Raw genomic sequence first — 25,552 nt, forward strand, 5'->3', positions numbered from 1 at the left:
ACTTTTTAAAAATAAAGATTAAATTAAAAAAAAATGCATGATAAAAATTAATTAAAATATATATAAAGAGCAAATAATTTTAATAATTACTTTACAAAATAATAATTTTAAAAAGCATTTATACTGAGAGTATTTTAAAAAAATTTCTTTAACAATAGCATTTCTCTTGACATTAATATAAATTATTTATTTTAAATCTAAAATATAACTTGTTTATTTAAAAAATTATCTATTATAAAATTTTATTATAATAAATTTTATATATTTAAAGTATATATTTATTGTAAATTTTAGTTATATAAAAATATTTAAACATAAACACTTGTTTCTTGTATATGTGAACGAGTTTTTTTAATTAAAAATAAAATTGTTAGGAGATATAAATAATTGCTATAATTAAGGAGTGATTTTCATAATCAGTTGTAGAATAAAGTATATATATATATGCGCGCACGCGTATATATTAATTAAATAAGACTTTTTTTATTAATATAAATAAAATTAAAATATAATTTATATATTTAAATATATTGTTAATATAAATTATAAAAAATATATTCAAAAGTATATACTTATAGTTAAAGTATTGTATATGTAGTTAAGTTTTATAAATTAAAAATATAAAATGGTTAAAAGATGTAATTAATTCTTATAATTTAAGATGATGAAATTATCTATAAAAAATATATATATACATTGAACATCAGTATTTTTATTATTAGTAGTATAAATAAAAAACTATTTTTTTTTATCAAAAGTAAATTATATCATTTTATTTAAAATAAGATTGGCAGGACATGTATAAACATATTAAAAAAAAAAAGGGGTCAGTAATTTTAGACATCCTTAGCAAAATGTATAAACAACTGAATTAATTTGTCTTCAAATAAAACAAATCATTACATTTTGAAAATGATGTAACTTTACTCTATATATAAATAATTTGTCCAAACTCTGATATATTTGAAGAAATAGATAAACAACTATAATAAATAAATAAATAAGTGAATCACCTATATATTGTTAGTGTAAACTTTTTTTATAATGACAATTAATTATATATTTTAATTGTGACATGTCATTATTAAAAGTAAATATGTTTATACTAACAGTTTATAAGTAATTAACTCTAAAAAAATATGTTTATAATAAAGTTCAACGAAAATGATTTACTCATAATGATATATAATACAAATATCAAAATCAAAGACTTAAATATAAGGGAAGATAGTTACATCCAAAATGAATTTGAATGTGCCACTAATGGGTTTTGACCAATGAAGGCAAATATCAATACCTTCAAATTGTAGAGTTACACTTGATGTTTGCTATATTTCAACGTATCATGGATTCATTTGCAAGTTTCTAAAATATTTGAAGAAATTTAATTGTTGGCTCCCAAATAAATTAATTGATTAACTGATATAAGTATTGATTTTTTTGGTTGAAACTTTATTTAAGATAATTACAAAAAAAATGATCAACTTACAATTTTTCATATTTAGATTGACTTCGTTAAGTCACACATTTAAAATCTATATAAACAATAATATTTTTAGGTATTGACACACTTTCTATTTTACTTATTATTATATTATTTTTAATCATATTATCGTCTTTTCTTTTCAATCAAAATTGTTTTAATGAAATTTTTAATTTTGTATTCACTCCATCAATCAAAATTGTTTTATTGAAATTTTTAATTTTGTATTCACTCGATGTTAACCGCATGAACTAAATCAAATCAAACTAATATAAATGAACTTATGAATATACCAACTAAAAAATCAAAATAAATAGAAATTAAATTTTGTCAATTTTGTAGTTATTGAATCGGATTATTTGAAGAAAGAAAACTGATGGGGTTCGGTATTAGCCCAATTCAAAAACAAGTTTAAACATATAGCTATTTTCACCGAACTTGTTTGATACAAGCATTATTGAAGCATTTAATAGGAATATTCTTTGATGAAAAATGTTATTTTGTTTTATATATGTTTGTTGTGTTGTTTTATGTTAAGAAAAGGATTTTTATTTATTTTTTAATTTCACACTTTGTTGTTTTGGAGAGTTAAATAGTGAGGGAAGAGGGATGGACCGTTGGATTGGTGGTTATTGATAGGCTATAGAGAAGAATGGCAGCTTGCAGTGTCATGTGGTTATTCATCCAAGGAAGGTGCCTTTCCTAGGATCCGAATCTTTTTTCTAAGGTCGCTTTTAAATGTTACTTTTTTTTCTGAGTGTAAAGCGACAAACCCTTCACTTAATCACTTCACAGTGCTATGTCTTCTCCCATCACTTTTTGGTTATTATTACTTCCATGCAACTGTTATTAGCAATAAGAAATAAATTATTTTATAACGTGCAAAGTTGATCACTTTTGCACACCAGACAGCATTCGAATGTACTATGTTCTATACTTTTGCAAAATTGTTTGTCTAGTCTAGTTTTAAGAGAGATAAAAAAATTGTTAGAGTTCTTCAATTCGACAATTTGAGAATGCCAATGGTGTTTAATATCAAATTGACAAGAAAACAATAGAAGAAATTTCGTGATTTGATTGTAAGAAATGCCCATTTAGAAATCCGTGAAGCATGCTTCTATTCCAGACATTGTAATAAAACAAACAATGCAACAAGTATCATGAGGAAAAATTAGTAGCTTTTGCCTAATTTTGCATTATAAACAAAGTATGTTGAGACTAATTGTTTTGAAAAACTAAAAGTATTAGAGTCACTAAACCAGAACGATTAGTTTTTTTTATGTAAGATTTTTTTTTTAAAGAATTATGTGAGATATTTAGTTAAAATATATAATCTTTTTATATAAAATTTAAGATACAGGATTTTAAAATTTATAGTTTAGTTCATTTAATTTAACATTTTTATGTAAAATATATTTTATTTTTTTAAAAATGTAATTATTACACCATTAACTCTCTATATGTTAAAATATTAAATAAATTATACTTTCATCTTTTATAAATATAAGTATTATATTATCACTCTCATGTTATAATAACTTAATATCATTAAATAATAATTATAAAATTTTAAAAATATTTTTAATTTAATTATTTATAAAAATATAGTTTTAATTAAAATATATTTCAAAGTATCTTTAATTCATTATCATTCATTCACTTGACTTAAAAATAATAAAATACATAATTAAATTTAAATTATTATTAAAATATTAAATAAATTATAAATTATAAAACAATTTATATAAGTATATTTTTATAAACAAACGCCAATATATAATTAACTTATATATAAGTATAAATTTGGTAATAATCATATTTATTTAATAATAAATTTTTAATTTAAATATATTATTTAAAAATTTAAATTTAAAATATTGTATTAATAACATCAATTAAATAATTCTTTAATTGGTGAAGTGTAAATAATGTAATACTTATATCTCTTATGAGAAGAAAATTTACAATAATAATATTAAATTAAATTATATATTTTAATATAAAAAATAAAAATAATATAATAATTTTATCTCGTCTGGCAATATAATTTAGAATTTAAATATTATGGGACATATTTGAAATTCATGGTGGTATTCCATGCAATATTCCAAATATGATTATCATAATTTAAATATTATTTTAATACAGTGTGACCTAATAGTTGGTTCAATGATAAATTCATAACCAGTTTGATTATGATAATGGCACCTTGAATTCAGAGTGGCACAACTGAAGCCATTTGCAACTCTAAAAACTTTGAAGGGAGATGAAGCATTCCCTATCAAGAAAGAGATAGAGATGGGGTTTGTCATCACATGCTATTGCCAGCTATTGCTCTCCATATTCTAATGGAATACTACTCATCATGTGGCCCATTCAATTTTATTGCCAACTATCTCTACCGTGATTTGCAATTTATGATTAATAATAAAAAATTCTAACCTACCCTTCTTGACTCTAGATAATTAGATATAAGCCTGATCCTTCAGCTAAGAAAAAGAAAGTTTAATATTATTATACATTAGGGGTGTTCAAATTGTTAAACTAAACTAAACTAAAAGAAAACTAAACTAAACTATAATAAATAGTTCACTAAACTAAATTGAACTAATATAAATATTGACTAAACTAAACTAAACTATTATCTAGATTAGTGCACTATAGTTTTAGGAGTTTGAACTAAACTATAATATCAATTAAATTAAATTATTATTAATTATAAATTAAATTATTATTAATTATAACTAAATTGAACTATATTAAAAAAATAAATTTAAAATCAACATTTTTAAATTGAGCTACCAAATCATTGATATTAATTATAAATTAAATTTAAAATAATTTTTGTAAAACAATGTTAGAATCTGCAGTGCTATTCTGGCTTCTACTTTCTTGTTTATCTTAAACTAATTTGGTTTGTTCAGAAATAAATAAAATTAGAGGTAAATAAAATATGGTTAAAGATTATTTTCATCAAGGATTTGTTTGAACCTAAGTTTAAAAGTACTTTTTGCTTGCATCCAAACATATATTAATTGTTTTTATATTACTTTTTTCTTCATTTTATCTTAAATTTTAACTACCTATATTTTAAAATTAATTCATATTAACTTTTAAAAAAAATGAGACAGATAAGTTATGTATGTAGAAAAAATTAGCTGTGCAAAAAGTAATTACCTTGTACCAAGCCTTTTCGTCGGTTTTCACCATAAATTGCATCAAATCTAGGCCCAAATTACCCAAAAAAAGAAAAAGGGAAAAAATAGTAGCAAATTCTTACCCCTTTTTTTATCCCAAATTAAAAAAAAAAAAAAGAGAAAATGACACTACGACTTTAATACCTCCGTGCTTCCGTGAATGTGCAGTGCTTAAGAGAAAATGATTCTACCACATACATTAATAGTTTTGAACGACGAACCGTAGCCTCCCGTGCTTCCGTAAATGTGCAGTGCTTGTATTTGGTTTTAGTAAACTGAACTATTAATTTTAATAGTTTAGTTTTATAAACTATACTAAAAGTAATAGTTTGGTTTAAACTATTAAAAAATAATTTAGTTTATTTTAGTTTAGTTTAGTTTAGTTATTTAAAAAGTTTAGTTTTAAATAGTTTTGTGAACACCCCTATTATACATACATACAATTAATTAATAACCTATCTCTTCACGCAAAATGTCTATTCCATTAACAAATATGGATTTAGAGTGGTGAGCATAATACTATACATATATATATAATTAAATGATGGTGTCTTTGAGATTATTTGGTGTACAGTTGGAATGCATGCAGTTGATAATTTTTTTTCCCAAAATGGAGATTTCAAAACGTGGGGAAGGAAGGTTATTTATTTGAATCACTTTGTAAAGAATTAAGTTGCACACATTCATTCATTTGATAATTCATCTATCCAGGAAATTGAATGGAGAGCAGTATAAAAAGAAGGATAGACGAAAGATAAAACTAAAACATAAATAGGATTAGGTAATTGAATTTTTAAAATGTCAATACTACAACTCGAATTTCTGTTTTTAATTATATATATATATATATATATGTGTGATGCCGTTAATACAAAATATAAATCTAAAAACTTATATTAATATTATATTTTCAAAAAAAATTTATAATATAAATTTAAATCGATTTAATTGTTAAATTATATAATATTATAATTAAATTATGTGTATCAAATTTTATATAATTATAAAATTATTTAGTAGTTAATTATATTATTATATTATATTATTTTAATGTATAATATATTATTTAAAATATGTATAAATATTATTTTTAAATAATCATCAAAAAAATTCAAATCATGTAAAATTTGATATGTATAATTTTAAGTATAATATCACTTAATTCAATGGTTAGATCATTTAAATTTATATTATAAAAAAATTATTAACATATACATGATTTAGTGAATTTTTAAACTTACACTCATTATAATTTACATATAATATATAAGAATTATGTTGACTCAGCTTCCATGTGACCTCGATGGTTTTAGTAGGAACAATGTTTTTTAGCTTCTTTCTGGTGGGATTGTGACAGGTTTGGAGACATTCACTTTCACTTAAAAAAAAAAAAAAAAGTAAAAGCTCAATTTTTATACACCGTTGATGTAATTCTTAAATCATTGATTAATTAGAATTTATGGTGAATTTTATTTTTAAAGTAATTATTATAAAATTCAATAACTTTTATGTATACGCCCTTTGTAATTTAACGACGGTATAAACCATTCACTTTAAAAGTAATATGTAGTCAAAAAATTAGGAACAATATGCTTCACCTCCTTACTAGTTTAGCACTTGTTACTACAAACTTATAATGACAAAACTACCCTTTTGTTTATTAAAGGAAAAATAGAGTAGAAAAGAAAGAAAAACATAAGTAAGAAATAAAAATGTGAATTTATTTGGAAGAGATTAGATTAAAAAAAAATGTATGGAATCTACTATATATTTTATCACCTATTTTCTTTCATTTATTTATTTATTTATTCTATTTCTATTAAATCCAACAATTTGTTTTCTAGTTTATTTGTTATTTCTAATCATCTCTATATTTTTCATTCATCCTATTTATTTTAATTAAACGGACACAAGGAAATAGGGGTGAGCATTAAACCGACACTCGAACCGAACCCGAAAAACCCGAAAAAAAATATTGTTTTTGGATGGGTTCGGGCGGGTTTTATGGGTAAATCGGGTTAAAATTTTGATTTTATACGGGTTATATTGGGCGGGTTCGGTTTTGAATTTTTAAACCCGCTAAAAACCAAACCCAACCGAAAATGAGATAAGTTTAAATTTTTATTATTTTTGTATAACTAAACAACAATGACTCAAATTTAAAAGTCTTTATTTCAAGTATAATATAGCCATCAATTTGTAACTTATTTTTTTCCTTTTTCTCATAACTTAGATATTTATTTTGTCTTCTTCTTCCTCATTCAACTTCTCAACACACTAGTCCATTTTTAGAGTTATCTTTTTGCTTCTTTCTTTGTCTTTCTTTTCCATCTTCTTATCTCCATTTTGAGTACATTTTGTGTGACTGTGATTTCTTATGGTTTTGTAATCTAACTTTATATTTCTTTTCCATGTAACAACTATGAATTTTGTTATCTTTTATTTTTGCTTCTTTAGTTTGTAAATGTTTCAACTACGAATCTATTTACACCATCTATTTTTACCTTCATTCTATTTTTATACACTATTTTAAAAATATTTTTTATCGTTTTAAGCTTCACCTTCGTTAAGATAAATTGGTCTACAAAAAAATTCAAACCCGATTATACCCACCCGCTTAAATCCGAATCCGTTTTAACCCGAACCACCTCAAATCGAAAGCTCAGTCGGTCGGATATGGGTCACATTTTTTCAAAGTTGGTTTACAACGGGTTGGACATTTTTCACCCGAACCCGACCAAACCCACCCGTTGCTCACCCCTACAAGGAAATGCAAGGGCCAATGAATTTTATGGAAGGAAACAAAAACAAGTCCAATCCTTATTGGGCTTTGGGCATCTAGGAGATTAGGCAATTGCACAAGAAACAATGGTGTCACTTCCAATTGAAGAATTAGAATTTAGAAGCCCTTCAAAGTGCTTCAAGAAAAAGAGAAAAAATAAAAAATAGTGTATAAAATGCAATAGTTTCCTCAATGGATAGGACAGGGATGACGGGCACTATTATCAACCTTTTTTGTATTTGGAAACAATCATGCTTGAGAAATGGTACTTATAGACAGCCATAACTGCCCACATTTAAATACATCCAGGTGCAACAAAAATTTGGTCCCTCATCCTTCATAAAGAAAGCTTATGTTTACTGTTGAAATTATATTGTTTTTGGATATTGAGGGAGAAAAAGAGATGCTAAATTGATATTAAGAATTTAATTTCATGTATTATCAACTACTGGTGTTAGAAAACACTTAAATATGTCTTTTAAAATCATTATATTATTAAAACCAATAACTTTCAATAACTTTTTATTCACATCGATTCCCAATTTCGCATTGAATTATTGATATTAGTTCAGATGTACCGTAATATATAGATATATTTGATTTATTCATAAAGCATATAGTACTAACCATTATTTATATTAATCATATTCCTAAGTAAATAGGCAAGCAAATGTGAAAAGATAAAGATATATGGTAATTAGTCATAAGATATCAGGTGGAAATAGAAAAAATAATCCTAAAGGATAATCTAAAACATTCTAATAAATGATAAGATATTTTCATATATTCTAACACATAGGACTCCCTCCCGTTAAAGCTTACTAAGCCTTTCTTTTAATAGAAAACAAACAAGTCCTAAACATAAAGGTTAGGGCAAGAACAATCCAAAATCCGAGCACAGCTACGAAGCAACTAGAAAGACATAACAAAACAAAGAAGAGAAATGCGGCAAACTTAGATCAATGGCCAAACAAGAAGAGGGGCGGAACAAACCAAGTGCAACCACCGAATAACAAGGATTTAGGATTTAGTTTGTTATGTCTTTTTACTAACTAAAAAAAATTATTTATTTTTAGTTTTTATAAAATAAAAAGGTTACATATATTACAAAAGAATAGGAGTGTTTTCGAATATGAGTAGCCATGTACTCAACTTAATCCAAATAGTTTGGATCGGGTGTTTTAGTGTTGGATAAAATTCAATTTAATTAAATTCAACGTGCTTTAGTTTGGATGTTGAACTCTAGTGTTGAAAACTCACAACTAACATTTAGATTTTAGACTTCACAATTCAGTAATTTATCTCACTTCAAGAACTTAATTCTTTCTCATCTATGTTACTCTTCAATAATGAAAGAATGTTATAATTTGTTTTTAATTTTTCGTACTCAATAACCTAACACAACTCAACCAACCTATTGTTAATGTAACACAACTCAAATCAACCCATGATCGCCCTTACAAAAGAGTTTCGTACATTGAAAATAAAAATTCTCTCTTAAATTTTGTTTTGAACGTCTCTTACAATCGGGTCGTTCTTGGTGCCACTGTAGACACCAGCATCAAAGCAAACACTAGATTAAGTCAAACACCAATAAAGTAAAAACTAAGGGCACAACCAAAAGTTCGTGGTAGAGTGGAATAAAGACAAAAACATCATTAGCCGTGATGAAAAAGGGAGATCTAAACTTTGCGAAATGAAGATACAACACAACAAACACTAATTGTAATTAAGGAAAAAGTTATACAAAACAAAATAATTTCATAGTTTTAAGAACGTAATAATGAAAGTGTAACTCAAAGGTCACGAAGGATGACACTGCTCAAATATTATGTTGAAATTATATACTTCAGAAGATTCAGGATAAACCACAAACCTAAGCATTGAAATTTATCAGGTAATTTATACAATGGTCCATCTCTTGAAGGACCTTGAAAGTTGAAACGCCTGACTTAGTGTGTATCCTAAAGAATCTGCTGGAACAACAACTGCATGGCAACAATTATCAACCACCATATTCAGATACCTCAACATTCACAAATGAGACTGTTAGGAACCTGGAACAGAAAATAGATAAAAGGGACGAAATATTGTATTTGTTGATTGATTGCAACAGAACAGAACAAACGAAAGAGAACTTTCTTTCAAGGGTTTCCACTTCACAAAGAGTTAATGCTCAACTTACAAATGATAACAGATCTGAATAGATTTCCTTCCCTCCAGTCCTATTTATTTATGTCACTAACATTCTTTAACTAACAAATATTCTAAATTTCTAACTACCCTTACTATCCTAATTAACTACCCCTTTCCCAGTCCTAACCTAACAGACACCAAACAAGATCTTGAAGCCACATGGCTCTGGTACTGGGTGGATTGAGCCCAGGAATCACTAGAAACAGTGGGGAATGGTATCTCTGTTCTCTATAACTCTGGTTATGAATATCCCAGGAGCCTAACAATAGGTGGGGATGTGTCTAAAACTTTAATCTGTAAGCCACTTTTACTAACTGTCACCCTATTTTGCAGCATTAAATAAAAAATGAGAGATAAATTTTGGAACCAATATGAAGAAAGCACCCGATGCAGAAAGAATAACATGTCTAAGCCAAAGCCATAAAGTCCTTCAGAACTTCAAACCTGAAGCAGAAACAAGAGGGCTGATGTATATTTGACAAACAAAAGCTGAAAAGGTAAAATGCAATTAGACCCCGTTAAATGTTGCCACTTGTCATGGAGTCACAAGGATTCAGCAAAAGCAAAGTTAGGACAATAAGGCAGACATCAATTTAATGTTATATGGAGGCAATGGACAAATTTCATGACAAGAAACAACCATCTCATAAACTTAAGCACATAGATTCGGTAACCACAATAAAAAAAAATAACTATAAAAAAAGCAATGATGACTTTCGATTTTCAAATGTTATAAAGGCTGAAATAATGAAAAATTAACGTTGAAACTTTAAACAATACAATTTAAGTTAAAAATAATATAAATCCATAAACTAATACAACTTAAATATGATAACAAAAAGAGCATTAACATCTAATTTAATCAATTCTCTTTCATTTGAATAATAGTGTAACATTTATTTGCCTTCAAATTATATTGCAGTCAAAATTGCGAACTGACTCCGGTGCTGAACAGACCAACTTGATAACATGATTGTAATATGATTACATGATCAAATGATAAAGGAGGAACTACAATGTATTCAAACAAATAAAAACTGTGCTTCATCAACAAACACTAAGTGAGATCTGACTAAATAAAGTGAGGTGATGCATTCTCACTCAGACATGTCAATCTGTTTATGCTCCTCTGGCAATGAATCTACTAACGTTTTCCCAATTAAGTGGTGAAGAAGCACGCCTGCTGCAACACTAACATTTAAGCTTTCCACAGCCAAAAATGACAGGAACTCTTTACCAGAGCTCTGAGAATTTAAACCACCATTTTCACCATCCAATTCATTATTGCTCGAGTCAAAAGGAATGTTCCCAGGAATCCTAACTAACTGAGTACATGATCTCTCCACCAGTGGTCTCAAACCAGTGCCCTCGCTGCCCAAAACAAGAATAGTTGGCAGACCAGGCACAACCTCGTTCAAAGAAATAGCTTTGGAGGAGACAGAGCCCCCAAGAACTCGCCAACCATTTTCAGCTGAAGACACTAAGAATTGCATCATATTCTTGCAATATCTCAGTTCCATTAATTCAAGAGAGCCCGCACTTGCTTTGCTTACAACACCACTCAATGGAGCTGAATTCTTGGCACATAACACCACCCCAGAAGCTCCAAAGAAGTATGCAGACCTAATTATTGCCCCCAAATTCTGAGGATCAGTAACCTCATCCAAGGCAATCCAAAGGGAACCCTTCCCTTCAACAATAGAAACAGGGTCCAGTTCCATTATTTTCACCATCTCTAGTGGTGAAGCATCTAAAACCAAACCCTGATGGGGACGGTTATCAACCACCATATTCAGATCATGTTTTGAAGCTTCTTTTACACTCAAACCAAGCTTTTCAGCAAGTTTCAAAACTCTCTCAAATCCTTTCTTGTCCTTCTTCTTCCTATTGTTGCTACTCAAATCCAACCCTTCTTGCACATACAATGCATACATTTCCCTTCGACCAGCTGACAATGCAGCCAAAACTGGACCAACCCCATAGATTCCCTCGCCAACAATCTTAGGCACAGTGGATTCAGAAGCCTCTTTCCATGTCTTCCTACCCCAATTCTCTTGCTTATTCCATCTTCGAAACTCAGGTCTCTCTGATCCAACTGTTGCCCCCACCACCCCCTTGAACCTATTCCTTATGTTATCCCACCTTGGATCATCAATCTCCTCCTCTCCCATTCCATCATCATCATCTCCTACTTCGTCATTATCATCAAACTTCACATACCTTTTACCATTATCACTTCTATGCTCTCCCACACTCTCAACCAATCCACTCTTCTTTTCCTTAGTAACAGCAGCTGAAACACCACCTTTCGTAGAAAATGATGTTCTTTTTGTTGCTGCTGCTGGTCTAGGCTTAGATTCTGGAACTGTTGTTTTATCTAATCTTTCAATGGATTGCTCCCAAGAAGACTTACTACTCACCTTTTTTGCTGATCCCTCCCGAATAGAGCCGCCACTGATCCTAGTCATATTTGCTTTCTCCATCACCTTACCTTCTTCCTTAACCTCACTAGCTACTTCTAACCAAGGAAGATGCTTTTCAGCACTTCTTGCACTATAATATCTTCTAGCAATTTGTAGCATTAACCCGTGTGAATTTGCTAATTTCCCCATTTCCAAGGTTCCAAATTTATGCGAAGTGGGGTTCCTTAAGATGGGGTTTTGATGAAAAGAAAGTGGCAAAGATTGGGGCTTTAAGGCGAAGGGTGAAGCGAAGCATTTGGGCTGCGAAGAGATTTTAGCGGCGAGAGGAAATGCCTGGGTTTTGGAGATGTTGGTGTACATTGTTGTTGTGGCAACACAAGAACTATGAATCTTCAAAGTGTAAAACCCAGAGAAGAATCTAAAGTCTCGATGCAATGGATTAAGGAAGGAGCAAGCATGTGAATTGGATTAAGGGACAAGAACTATGAAGTCTTCAAAAATGAAAATGCCTTATCCTCATCACATTCATGTGCATTCATAAATTAGGGCAGACAGAGACTATAGGCAAGGCAGCGATTATACGACATCGTTTTGCTTTTTGCTACAATTCGTCTATGACTATACCTCTGATGATCTTCTTTTATTTTTTTATAACTCTAATGATCTTTTCTTGGGACCTTACATGCACTAAAGATATTTTAACATTACGGATTTTGATTCCTTTAATATGTTCACGTTAATAATTTAATACTCCTGTTCTCTATAAATCTATCATAGATAACAAGGAAATAAATAAATAAAATAATATTTATATACATATATATAGATAACTTTTATCAAAATAATTAATTATTAAATTTTAATGTTAATTATGGTAAATTTATATTTGGTAAAAATATATTTTTAAATCTTAATATAATTCTTAAAAAATATTAATATAATTATATCATTTTAATTAGTAATAAGATATAATTTAATATTTTACATTATATAGCTAATGTAATGTTATATTATTTTATCGGTATAATATAACTAGAATTTATATATATATATATATAGCTATAAGTATATAGCTAATGTTGTTCAATAATTTTTCAATATTATTTGTATTATTTTTTTAATTAAATTGAAATAAGTATATATTATTATATCTCCAACTTATATAATGAAACTCTTATTCTCCTGACTTTCTCAATAAATTATTTTTAATACACTCATTCATTTTCTTGGAAAATACATTCCATAGATATATATAATTATTACCTTTTATTAATAGTTTGTCAACCTTATATTTCTAAAATAATAAAAATAATTATTGTTCATATTGTTTAACTTCCTTCTTCTTGAGTACATGTTAAAAAGACTTTTTGAAAATTTATTTATCAACACAGCAGTTATTTGCTATTCAAAAATGGTGTTTACATGTCAAATTTTTTTAATCTTTTAAAAAAGTCAAAAGCTCCCAGTGGAGCTTATGGCTTAGCTCAAGTGACTTTTTTAATAAGCTAAATAGAGTTGATAAGCTAAATATAATAAAAATAAGTAATAAATAAAATTTCTCTTATAAAAAAAATAGAGTGAAAATGCTAATAAAATTTAAATTGGGTATGAAACATGAATAACTTAAAAATCAATGATAAAACTTTAATTTTAATAAAAAAATATTACTTTTCACATGAGTGAAATTCAAATATTACTTTCTACATTGATCTGGCTATAGTCCAATATGTTCTTACAGCTCAGTTTTTTTCTTCTGTATTTTACATTGTATCAAACTATTGGTACCTTCTGTTTTTTTTTCTTGTTTTACAATGTATCATGTTGCTGCATATTAATTTTTAAAACCATAGAAATTTATGTTTTCTTTTTATAAAAATATCTTGAGTGAATTGCTCAAAAATAGTCACACACGACCGATTTATCTATATTGTTTAGCACTGCACTTTAGCTATATATATTTCTAATTTCGATATGCCACTGCAGTAATTATAATTCTAATTCTAATTTGTCTAGGTTTATTCAATTAAAATCACGTGCCAAAATTAAAAAATTGAAAGTGAATACATTGCTTTCACTTTTTTTGCCATGTCTTTTTAAAGTTATGAAGTCAGTACAATGTTATAAAGTTTTGAATATCATGTTCCTTTTAACATTATATACTATAATACTCTCTCCGTTTTTTTTATAGTCGTTTAAGGTTTTGTACGAGATTTAAGGAAATTATTGATATTTTAGTTTTCAAAAATGTTTATTACTTATTTTCTTTTATCCTTTATTTTTTTTTGCATTTTTTAGACTGTTGAACTACTCCATTAAATAGTTGTCCATTTTTTTTTGTTTTTTTATAGTATTTTGTTGGGAACATATTGCTCTTATAAATGTACATTAACTTTATATGAGTAGTTGGAGAAAAATTAGGTAGACATTAAAAATAAATACACACATTGTTCAGGAAACATATATTAATTATCAAGGGTAAAAATAGAAGAAAAAAATTAATAACTCATTGATTTTAGTAATAGGACAATGAAAAAAAAACAACAAACTCTGACAAAACGACTATGAAAAAAAAACGGAGGGAGTACATTTTTAAACATTATTATTAAATTATATATCAATTTCATCATGATTTAATCACAATTAGATAATTAAACTTTGAAATAGTATTTTCATCAATTTGATGACTAATCTAACTTTAAAAATATTAAATATAAGACTTGTAAAAAAAATCTCTAAAAATATATATAAAAACAAATAATTTAATTCAGAATTGTACCTCTTTATTATATTAATAATTATAATTAAAATAAATCTTTAAATTTTTTAATGATTTCATTTCAGTATCTAAAATTAACATTTTTTTCCCTTTTAGTTTCAAAGATTTAAGTAGTAACAATAATAAATGTTAAAGAACCAAAAATTAAAAACAATAATTGTTAGAACTTAAATAAATTTTTAAAATTTTAGACTAAATTATACATTTGATCTTTTATCATATTTATTAGATTTATTTTAATCTTTTATTTTTTAAAATATTTATTTTAATCTTTTATCACTTAAATTTAAACCAATTTAATTTTTTAAAATAATAATTATTTTCAATTTTAAGATATGATTTTGAATTATTTTTTATTAATTCGATACTTGAAACTTATCACTTATATAAAAAAAATATTTAATACAATTTTGATTTGAATAAAATAAATATTTCAAACATAATAAAAATTATATAAAAATAAATCAAAAATTTTAAAAATATAACTTCATATTATTTTTAAGTTGTTTGTAGGATATGTTTTTACACGACTTTCATTATATTAATTCAAACATCAATTAAGTTTCACAATTTTATATAATTAAATTTAATATTATAAATTTTACATTTTAAATTAGTAAAAATTATTTTAAAATCATGTCGTAAAATTAATAATTACTATTATTTTAGAAAAAAATTAAAATTGATCCAAATATAAATATATATATATATATATTAAAATAAATATTTTAAATAATATAAAATTAAAATAAATATAAAATAAAATATAAATACTAAAAATATAATATAGCACAATTTATAAAATTTATTTAACTTAGATACAAATTGATTGATTTAAAAGAGTATAGAATTCATTTAGTTGGATATAGAAAATTTGGCAAGGGCGAAGGTTAACATGAGAACAGGATAATGGAAGGCGAAAATAATAGTTATATATATATGTGGCACACAAAACAAGAAACATGTCACTACTACGCCGAATCCGCCACTCTCACACTTCCATCATCCGCCGCTTCATGGCACCCTCCGAGCCCATAAGCCCATCAAACACGCGCCTGGGCTGGATCGGCACCGGCGTCATGGGCCACTCCATGTGCGCCCACCTCATCCGGGCCGGCTACTCCCTCACTGTCTTCAATCGCACCCTCGCCAAGGCCCAGCCCCTCGTCGACCTCGGCGCCCACCTCGCCGCCTCTCCCAACGCCGTTGCCGCCCGCTCCGACGTCGTCTTCTCCATCGTCGGCTACCCCTCCGACGTACGCTCCGTCCTCCTCGACCCCGCCACCGGCGCCCTCGCCGCCCTCCGCCCCGGCGGCGTCCTCGTCGACATGACCACCTCGGAGCCCTCCCTCGCCGTCGAAATCGCGGCCGCCGCGGCCGCCAAGGGCTGCCACTCCGTGGATGCCCCGGTGTCCGGCGGCGACCTCGGCGCGAGGAACGGAACCCTAGCGATCTTCGCCGGCGGCGAAGAGTCGACGGTGGAGAATCTGAAACCGTTGTTTTCGGTTCTTGGGAAGGTTAACTACATGGGAGGGAGTGGGAAGGGGCAATTCTCGAAACTGGCGAATCAGGTGACGATAGCGTCGACGATGGTGGGGTTGGTGGAGGGGATGGTGTACGCGCACAAGGCGGGGCTCGATGTGGGGCTGTACCTGGAGGCCATTTCAACCGGCGCTGCCGGTTCCCGGTCGCTTGATTTGTACGGGAAGAGGATTCTGAAGAGGGATTTGCAAGCGGGGTTCTATGTGAACCACTTTGTGAAAGATTTAGGGATTTGTCTGAAGGAGTGTGAGAATATGGGGATTGCTTTGCCTGGCTTGGCTCTGGCGCAACAGCTTTACGTTTCGCTTAAGGCTCATGGTGAAGGTAATTTGGGCACTCAGGCTCTTATTTTGGTCCTTGAGCGTCTCAACAATCTCTCCCTGTCTCTTCCTTCTCCCTCCAATGCCTGAAAACTCGACAACAACCATCTATCTATCTATCTATTCCTATTCTGTATTTTTACTCACGTACAATGCTTTTATTTGAACCCTATGCTTGTTTAATTCAACTCACACTCTTGTCTTTTTAATGTCTACTAATACTCTTTAAGCTTTCGGCTATTCAAAATGTTGCAAAACTGAAACTCATTTGACCTTCGCCAGTTTCTTGTCTGAAAGAAAGTCTACAATTTGAGGATGCGGTATGGGGTAGAATAAAGGAAATATAATGAATGCGATAGTGAAGCACCAATTTGGTTGATCAAATTGTAGGGGTTGGTTAACCTTGACGAAATGAAATGTGTTGTTAAAAAAGAAAAAAAAAAACTAAAATGGTATGTGAAATTACAAATTAATTGTTTTTTCATTTGAAGCTCATAATATGATGTCACCTTTTGAAGAACTGACTTGACAAGTTTAACCTACGTCATTCAATTATGTTGTGATTGAAGGAGGATATTTAATAGGGAATGGGAAAAAAGGAGAGGAATTATTAAATAATTTTTAAAAAAAATTGTGTTTTGAGGAGAAAATTTAAGTGGATTGGAGAAGATATTGTGATGAAGTCTATATAGATTTAATTTTACTATTTTATAAGTTGAATTATGTCTAATTTTTCACAAAAATATGTTTGAAGATATTATTGGCTAAATGCATATTTAAAAAAAGTTAATAAAGAATAAAAATGTAGTTGTTTAAATAATTTATTTTTATATAAAATATATTTTTAAAATATCACTTTTTTTCTATTTTTTACTTAATTTTACTTTATTAAATAATTATAAATTTTGCTTTATTTTTTATTAAATTAATTCTTATCTATTATCTTTAATTTAGTCGATTCTTGTCCCTCTCCCAAGGAAAACATTAGACACGTGTGTATGTAGACAGATAAAATGAATGAAGATCGAATGAACAATTTTGATGAAATTGACCATTTATCTCATTGTCTTCTCTATTAATTTTATTTTTTTTCACCTTCTCCTTCATAATTTACACCATTATTGTCATGCTTTGCAATGAGAAAATGTTTCTTCAACATTTCCAATAAAATGACGTTTACGAGAGTGCTAGTATTACAATGACCTTAACCTATGACTATCACTCTATGAGCGAGAAGTAAAAACAAGGAGTGAAGAACCACTTCTGCATGAACCAAACCTAAAGCCTCCATCAAATTCGCTCACAAGAACATAAAAGCTAATCCAAAATTTAATGGGGAATTCTGAAAGTGGACACAGGTTGAAATTAAAGAGAGATCTGAGTCTTCGTTCCTAATTTACCAGTACTTTTTTGATTCATTGGCCTAACTTGCCTGTATATTTATTATTTACAATAACTTGCGTTCCAAAAATTGGAATTAAAGAAAGGATTGTTGATAAGGACCATTAAGACTAGGTAGATATAGGCTCCTCTTGCATCCAAGTGTCCGATATATAGAATGATGACAAAGGAATTTGCCACCCAAAGTTTTGTCTTGATTTCTTTGTTGGAATTAAATTGAGACAAAAAATACCGTTAGCTGATTTTTATAGAAGACATACAGCAATGTTCTTACCGTTAGTAATTTGTCAAATGCATCTCCAATAATGCAGCTATTATTTCGTGAGCACTCTTATTTCTTCTCCAGACATGAACCAACAGACACGCTTATGATAAAAAGAAATATCTTTACTTTTATCGGGTGAACAACGAAAAAAAAATCCAAGATGCTCTGTCAGAAAAGCTTAAACCCTAATTTATTCTCATTGGCTACATTCCAAGATGCTCTGTCAGAAATATCTTTACTTTTCATTGATAACTCAGAAAAGCTTCAAATTAAGAATATTTAGGCTTGTCAATACAGTAAGTCCTGATTTATTCTCATTGGCTACATTCCGCAAAAGGTGACTAGTCACTCACAAATTAAGTTTAAGACAAAACGTAAGTATAGTACTTTAAGTGTGGTTTAGAATTGAAGTTTTATCTTAATAATATGCAATTGTATTTAATGTAGATTTCATTAACATACATTTATGCATATTATCGAAATAAAACTTTAATTCAGATTGAAAAACAACATCAACCACATATAAAAATAGTACCTAAGTTTTGTCTTTGATATTATTCCTTAATGAAGGAGAAATAAAGCCGCAACCAAAATAATGAATGCCCCAGATCCTTTTATGGTCTGTAGGACCAGTAACCAAGGCATCATTGCTTCAATGTGTTGATCTATTACCTATGCAAAAAATGAAACTAGTATTACACGTCTTTCACTTGCCAATAAATTCATGACTCTTCCACTCCTAAATATTGAGAGTGAGAAGCTGCTAGGAGGGCTGCTCCAATGCCAGAGCCATCATTAGCATGCTCAATGACAATGGTCTCAGCTGCCTCATCTCCCAGCAATTCCTTCAGTGTACTCTCCAAGCAAACTCTGAATTTAGTGTAGTGCTCAAACAATCCTCCATCCAATGCTATCACTGAATTTTGCTTCTCCCCAACCTTAACTGTGTCTCTTCCTATTTTCTTAAGGATGCCCAAAATACCAGCAGCAGCAAGGCGAGCGCCGCGTGTAGCAACAATGTCACAGAGCTCCACAACAATCTTCCTCATTTTTAAGGATGTATTAGAGATCTGACAAAAAGGATGGTTGTAAGAAAACCAATATATTTCCTTTTGGGATTGCTGTAATGCCCTTAACATAATCAGAATGCATACCTCTAATATATCCTTTAATTTGTTTCCAACCACTCTCAGATCAGATGTTGTGTCATGGTGCATGGCTGACATGTCAGGCGTCCTAATAAAAATGACGTCAAAACTCAAGGCTGTAATTCACAAAAATGATGTGCTGCAATGAAGCTTTATACAACCCAACAAGGAGTAACAGGTAGCCTTAGCATGGTGTAAACAAGGGGATGAAAATGAAAACGAAGAGTGAATACCATTTTTAAAATTGATTGGTATGAGATTTCAAAGAAAGAACTGAAAATGAAAAGGTCACTATTTGCATTCCACTCTTAGCAGAAACTATCATCCATAGGTCACTCACTATTTGCATTCCAAACCTATGTTTTGCTTATTTTCATATATCCATGCTTTTACCTAAAATAAATGAGGATGGAAATATTTTAATCATACCATTTCCCCCATGATTTACGCAGAATTAAAAACCAGTAAACCTTTTTGTCCTCCATTTTCACTTTTTCTCCCATCCCCACTTCTCCTTCCAACAACCAAGCAGATCCTAAAAGAGGCAATGACAACCCCATCTTGTTTTGCAACATTATTGTCTTGATTTACAAGTTTCAAAAATTAGAAAAGAAAAAGGATTCACGAATTGGCTAATGGTGTGGCTACGATTAAAAGAATTTATCAAGCAATCCTGGGAAATGAGATTGAAATAGAAAAAAGGGGAACAGCACTTTATAAAAAAATTAAATAAATGATACTGAATCGGTCCACGTGAAGTCTAAATAGTGCATGAATCTTAATTTGCTCAGATTTCTGTGCAATTCATCCAATTAAACAACCATGCTAAGTGTGTGTTTGGATTCACATTAGATCATCCACAATCACATTAAACTACCGGCTAATGTGATTTTACGTAAATGCTCAAATGTTTGGCCACACCTTAAAATTTGATCGAGATCAAAATTCATTTTAAGTTAAAACAACTTTAGGTAACTTTTGGATTGGATAAAAAATTTATATAGAATTTTACTACTAACCAGCTTTTAGAATAAAAAGAAAAAGTTACTCACTTCAAAATCAATTTTGACTACAATCAATTTTGTAAATGATTATCCAAACACATTATTGGCAAGGTAGATATGCACACACATCAACAGTCAACACTAGTAGCCAGTAGCCACAATGACCATGAATTTTGGGATAACGGCCCTTATTCACAGTTGTGACTCCTGCTACACAAGAATGCAGCCTGGAATAGCAGCCTCTGGCTGCTCCACTCCGCTACATCAGCAGCTATTAACAACTATGTTTGGTGGTATAAATTATATTACCTAAGTATGAACGGAACTTTCAATTTGGGGGGAACTGTATCTCCAAAAAAGTCAGCTTCTTCAGCCATCCTCAACAAAGCTCTCCTTACAATTTCCCCCAAATACATGCCAGAAATCAATTTCTCAAAAATCTGTGAATAGTAGTGGAATAATGTTAGAATTAGAGTTACATTGGTCAATTGAACAAATGAATATAGTAGATGATTATTACCTGTTCTCCAGGGTTTAAGCTCTCAGCATCCAGAGCTTGATCATATTCTGTTAGAGGAAGATGTGATGATCGGAAATTACCCCACTCCATGTTTATAACCTATAATATTTAAAAGTAATCAGCATGCTTTGTCAATGACTAATTATTTCATTACCTGCCACTCAGTATCACAGTAAACAACACTATCACGCAATAAATTAAGTCTCATATATATTCATAACCTACTTACCATATCTCCTGATTTTGGTATAAGGCCATGCCATTTTGGAATAGCATGTGCACGTTCTACATATGCTGCATTTGTCCCAGTACCAAGAATCACAGCAGCAATGACATCCTGATTGTAGAATCTGCCTCCAGCTAATGTTCCAATGGTATCATTAACCTACATCAAATCACCAAGTTATGTTTCATTTCCAGTTTAAGATATAAAGCAATCAAGAATTACTTGAAATAAACAAAAACTGACACCACATAACCTTATAACCCAAAATTCTGTCAGACACAATCATCATGCTCAATCCTGGCTACAAAAAAATAAAGAAATCCTAAAGAGAGGAGAGTGAGACTGACTAGAGCAGCAACCCGCATGTCCAGGCCAATTTTTTCCAAGGACTTGGTTAGTTCTCCCACCACATCTTCACCAACCTACAACCATGGAATAACTGTCAGATTATCAAGCTCGGTCAGAGAATATCTGACAAACAAAGAGAAACCAAGTAGAAGAGAAGAGAGTTCTCTCTGAAAACAGAAAGAGATCTTATGGCTATAATGAGGTAAATATTGTACATGGACTCACAAAAATTAATACAATAGTAGGGAGGCAGTTGGTGTGTCAAAATGAGAGACTCGTGCAAGTTTCTGTACTATACCTAAAAGTATAAATAAATGACAAGAAAAATAGCAGCACAAATAATACTGAATATAATATAATCAAGGTAACAAGACTTACCGCATCTTCAATATTGAAACCTTTAGTCCACTTTATTAGAGTCCCAGATGCAATTGATGTTTGCCTCACTGGGAATGAGAATGTAAAACCCAGTTCTCTTTGTCTGCCAGGGGGAGGATGAAAACCTTCTGGTTCTGAACCAACAAACTTGGCAAGAGCTGCTGCTATAAAATCAAATAATGCCTGTAGCAACATAATGAACATGCATCAAAGTGTAGGCAAGCTTAATACTCTGACAGATTTTCTCATAACCACAACACACTTACATCTGAAGAACCAGTCATCAAATGTGGAGGAATTGATACTTCTTCAAACTCCTGGCCAATAACACCATTATCTTTCCCACCTAAATGTACTCGAAGGACCCGGAAGTTTGTGCCACCAAGATCCAGTGCATAATAGAGTCCTTCCTCATCCCTGTAAATAATGGAACAAGGTAAAGAATGACTCGAGCTTTAAGAATAACAACTTCAAATTAATAAAAATATATATATATAATTTTGTTATCTATGTGAAGACAATCACAGTGTAACACTTAATCATACACACTCTCTTTCTCTCTGCATCTTGACTGCAGACTCTTCAAAACACAATATAAACAATCAAATGCTTTAGGAATGAACCATTATCATCCATCCAGCCGACAGAACCAATAACAAGTGGGTAGTTTCATTACCATGACTAATTTCCTAGTAAATTATCCCGTTTTAATGATGTAAATTCTGAAGTGCTAGTTTCAGTATCATCTGAACCATCATAATATACAAATCACGCTTCATTTTCAAAACCCCAGATTTAAAAATAAAATAAAATAAAATAACTCTAATCATCTATCTTTTTTTTTTTATATATGCCAATACCAAAATATGATCACAGTGAAGGTAATTTACATATATTTACTGAATTACATACAAAATTCAGTTTGAGAATGGGGCCAAAAAGTATAAACAAACCAACTACTACTGAACTATCAGATTAAAAAAAAAAAAGTCAAATAGAAATTCATGTAAAATAAAATAACTAGATCAACGTTGCAAGGAGCAGGACAAACATACAGTCCACAAATCCGGGACATCTCAGCCCTCCGGAGTGTCTCTAACAGTTATCTCTCTTTTTAAAAATATAAAATTTTGAAAAACGCCAAATTAGGAGAAAAAAATGCATTTTTTATTAATATTAACATTACAAAGCTAACCAATGATGAAAAAGAGATGAGATGAGATAAATCTACGAACCCAGTTGGGAGATTATCGACGAAACTGATCAACATGTTGAGCTTGCTACCACCTTCAGATGCGAGACCCGCATGCATCTCAACATCCATGGCATCAGCCACTTGTCTGAGCTTCAAAATTGGGGTCCCACACTTCTCCTCAAACTCCTTCAGTATCGCCACGGCGCGGGCCCACTTACGGGAACTAATCATGCGGTGGCGCACGACGAGCGCCGCGGCGGCGCAAACGGCGGCGGCGCATACAACCGCAGCTCCGACGGCGACCTTCCCCATCCGAATCCCGCAAAGTCGGAAGCTTTGTCCTGAGAGGGGAGAGACCCAGATTGGATTTTAATGGGGGAAGTGAGAGATTCTCGATCTTATTGGTGCACATGCACATAACACATTCTGATTTGTGAGAAAATGACAGTGGCGTGGCGTTTGGGGTTAGGAAAGAGAGGTGAAATGAAATCAGACAGACACACACATTTACTATATCAGATACACCAATTAATAATATAATAATATTTAAACGCACGAAATATCGGATAAAATATTTGTAGATCTGTCTCTCTTCCCTTTTATATGCAAATTAAATATAGAATTGTTTGGACAAGTATTTTTAAAAAATTAAAATTAATTTATATATGAATTAAAAATAAGATTTTTTTAAAAAATATCGAATGAGAATTTTTATACTTCTTTATGAATAATAGTATTTTTATACTTCTTAATAAATAATTGGCTTGATTCTTTAGTTTTTGTGAAAAATCCTTGTTTTGTTCAAGGATTCAAGCAATAATGTAAGTGTAACTACTTCATCACTTTAAAATTTTTAAATGAGAACAGCTTCATAAAACTATAAAAGTCTCTCATTTTAAAAAAATAAATAAATAACGTGAGATATGAGAAGAAAAAAAAAACGAAATGAAACCACGTTACATTATTATTGATCATACCTCGCATGTTTGTTTGTTTGTTTTTTCTTTTTCTTTTTCAAGCGGCTAAACTTTTAATAATTTCATACGGGATTTATTTCCTTTAAAGTAAATGGGTTAACTTCATAATAAAGTATATTTGATATAATTAATTAAAAATTGATTGAGGAGTGTGATAAAATTATATATATAATAAAATTTAAAATTAATTATAATATTTATTATTAGTTTTTAATTAATAGTTATTAATACACTTTATTATTTAAAGTGATTTTTTTTCATTTTACATGATTCAAATCCTTTTATATATTACTAGAAGGGTTAAGGCACTTCGTGCCTCTAATAATTATATACAGACAAATATTAAAAATTGTATAATATATAAGAAATCTTTTTTTTTTTTACATTCAAGTCCACTAAAAAGTGGAGACCAAAATAGTAGTTATTAAAATATATCCATTTTATAATAGGTATAGATATATGAAATAATGTTAAATCATGTTTTTGATTCTTCTATTTTGATTAACTTGCAATTTTGTTCTCTCTGTTTTAAAATATGAACATTTAGTTTATCTAATTTTATAAATATGAAATTTTAGTCATTCCATCAAATTTATTTTTACTAATCATTATGTTTTAATATTTACTTATTACTTAATAAAATAATATTTTTTTAAAATACAAATAAAATTTTATTAATAAAATAAATACATACAAAATTATTTTATATCTTTTTTCATTTTTAAATATCATCAATGTTGTAATATCGTACATTATTCTTAATTATTTTATTTTATCAACAAGTATGTGTTATGTGTTGTTTTGGAGTCTATTGTTGAGGGGTTCTAAGAGTTAAGAAATTCCTAGAGAGTTTTTGAATCTTTAGAATGTTTCTCTTAAGAGAGGTTCAATTTGAAATTGATGGAAAAAGTATATAAGATTTTTTTTTTAAGTTAAACTTTATAAGTTCAGCTCTTGAGAATCATAAAAAAAATAAACTAAAGGAAAAAAAATGAAATTTGATCCTTCCTTTTCTATTTTTTAGGTCTCCCGAGTGAGTAAGGATTGTTGTTAATTGTTGATTCGAAGTCGAATAGCTAAAAATCAAGGTGGTGTAGGCGTGAGGCTTGTATTCACTCAAAGCTCGAGACTGATCTTTTTTTTCCTTCTTCATCTCCTCGCTTGGAGTTGAGGCATAAAGGAAGCTATAACTTATATTTTTAATGTATTGATGAGTTGTATGTGCCTTGAATTCAATTAATGCATGATTGTATGAATGATTTGGAGGTGTGGATTGTTATTTGTGAAACTTGGGTGGTTTAAGTTCATGAATATGAATATTGGTGATTTCTTGGAGTTGTTATTGCATGCATTCATTTTGGTGCAACTTGA

The 25,552-nt window shown here is 29.8% G+C and overlaps 3 protein-coding genes across 4 annotated transcripts; 1 reads left to right on the plus strand and 2 right to left on the minus strand.

The window, feature by feature from the left end:
* Positions 1-10,512: 10,512 nt before the first annotated feature.
* Positions 10,513-12,662, minus strand: LOC109799469 (tRNA/rRNA methyltransferase (SpoU) family protein). Its single transcript, XM_020360041.3, has one exon. The coding sequence runs from the start codon at positions 12,439-12,441 to the stop codon at positions 10,756-10,758; it is 1,686 nt and encodes a 561-aa protein (XP_020215630.1). The 5' UTR covers positions 12,442-12,662; the 3' UTR covers positions 10,513-10,755.
* A 3,081-nt stretch (positions 12,663-15,743) lies between these two features.
* Positions 15,744-16,928, plus strand: LOC109799608 (6-phosphogluconate dehydrogenase family protein). The gene has a single exon (XM_020360197.3). It carries the CDS (start codon positions 15,820-15,822, stop codon positions 16,807-16,809), a length of 990 nt encoding a protein of 329 aa, XP_020215786.1. The 5' UTR covers positions 15,744-15,819; the 3' UTR covers positions 16,810-16,928.
* A 1,678-nt stretch (positions 16,929-18,606) lies between these two features.
* On the minus strand, positions 18,607-23,693 carry HXK1 (hexokinase 1). 2 transcript variants are annotated; one of them, XM_020360075.3, is made up of 9 exons: positions 23,245-23,690; positions 22,276-22,426; positions 22,010-22,192; positions 21,631-21,705; positions 21,287-21,442; positions 21,058-21,156; positions 20,847-20,977; positions 19,540-19,621; positions 18,607-19,455 (listed from the first exon to the last, which is right to left on the minus strand). In XM_020360075.3, the coding sequence occupies exons 1-9, from the start codon at positions 23,514-23,516 to the stop codon at positions 19,108-19,110; spliced, it is 1,497 nt and encodes a 498-aa protein (XP_020215664.1). In that variant the 5' UTR covers positions 23,517-23,690; the 3' UTR covers positions 18,607-19,107. The 2 variants fall into 2 exon arrangements, with proteins under 2 accessions (XP_020215664.1, XP_082925169.1); XM_083069043.1 differs by lacking the exon at positions 18,607-19,455 and having other exon boundaries at positions 19,606-19,649; positions 23,245-23,693.
* Between the last annotated feature and the right edge of the window lie 1,859 nt (positions 23,694-25,552).

The sequence above is a fragment of the Cajanus cajan genome, chromosome 2 (assembly GCF_000230855.2).
Source record: "Cajanus cajan strain Asha chromosome 2, NIPB_CcT2T_4, whole genome shotgun sequence".
Classification (NCBI taxonomy): Eukaryota; Viridiplantae; Streptophyta; class Magnoliopsida; order Fabales; family Fabaceae; genus Cajanus; species Cajanus cajan.

What these genes read in the sequence shown, in the direction of transcription:
- LOC109799469 (XM_020360041.3), bottom strand. Translation starts at nt 12,441, where the DNA reads ATGTACACCAACATCTCCAAAACCCAGGCATTTCCTCTCGCCGCTAAA.
- LOC109799608 (XM_020360197.3), top strand. Translation starts at nt 15,820, where the DNA reads ATGTCACTACTACGCCGAATCCGCCACTCTCACACTTCCATCATCCGC.
- HXK1 (XM_020360075.3), bottom strand. Translation starts at nt 23,516, where the DNA reads ATGGGGAAGGTCGCCGTCGGAGCTGCGGTTGTATGCGCCGCCGCCGTT. An exon ending in TGATGACTGGTTCTTCAGAT is followed by an intron (nt 22,193 to 22,275) that starts GTAAGTGTGTTG and finishes ATGTTGCTACAG; the next exon opens with GCATTATTTGATTTTATAGC. An exon ending in TACCAAAATCAGGAGATATG is followed by an intron (nt 21,157 to 21,286) that starts GTAAGTAGGTTA and finishes TAAATATTATAG; the next exon opens with GTTATAAACATGGAGTGGGG.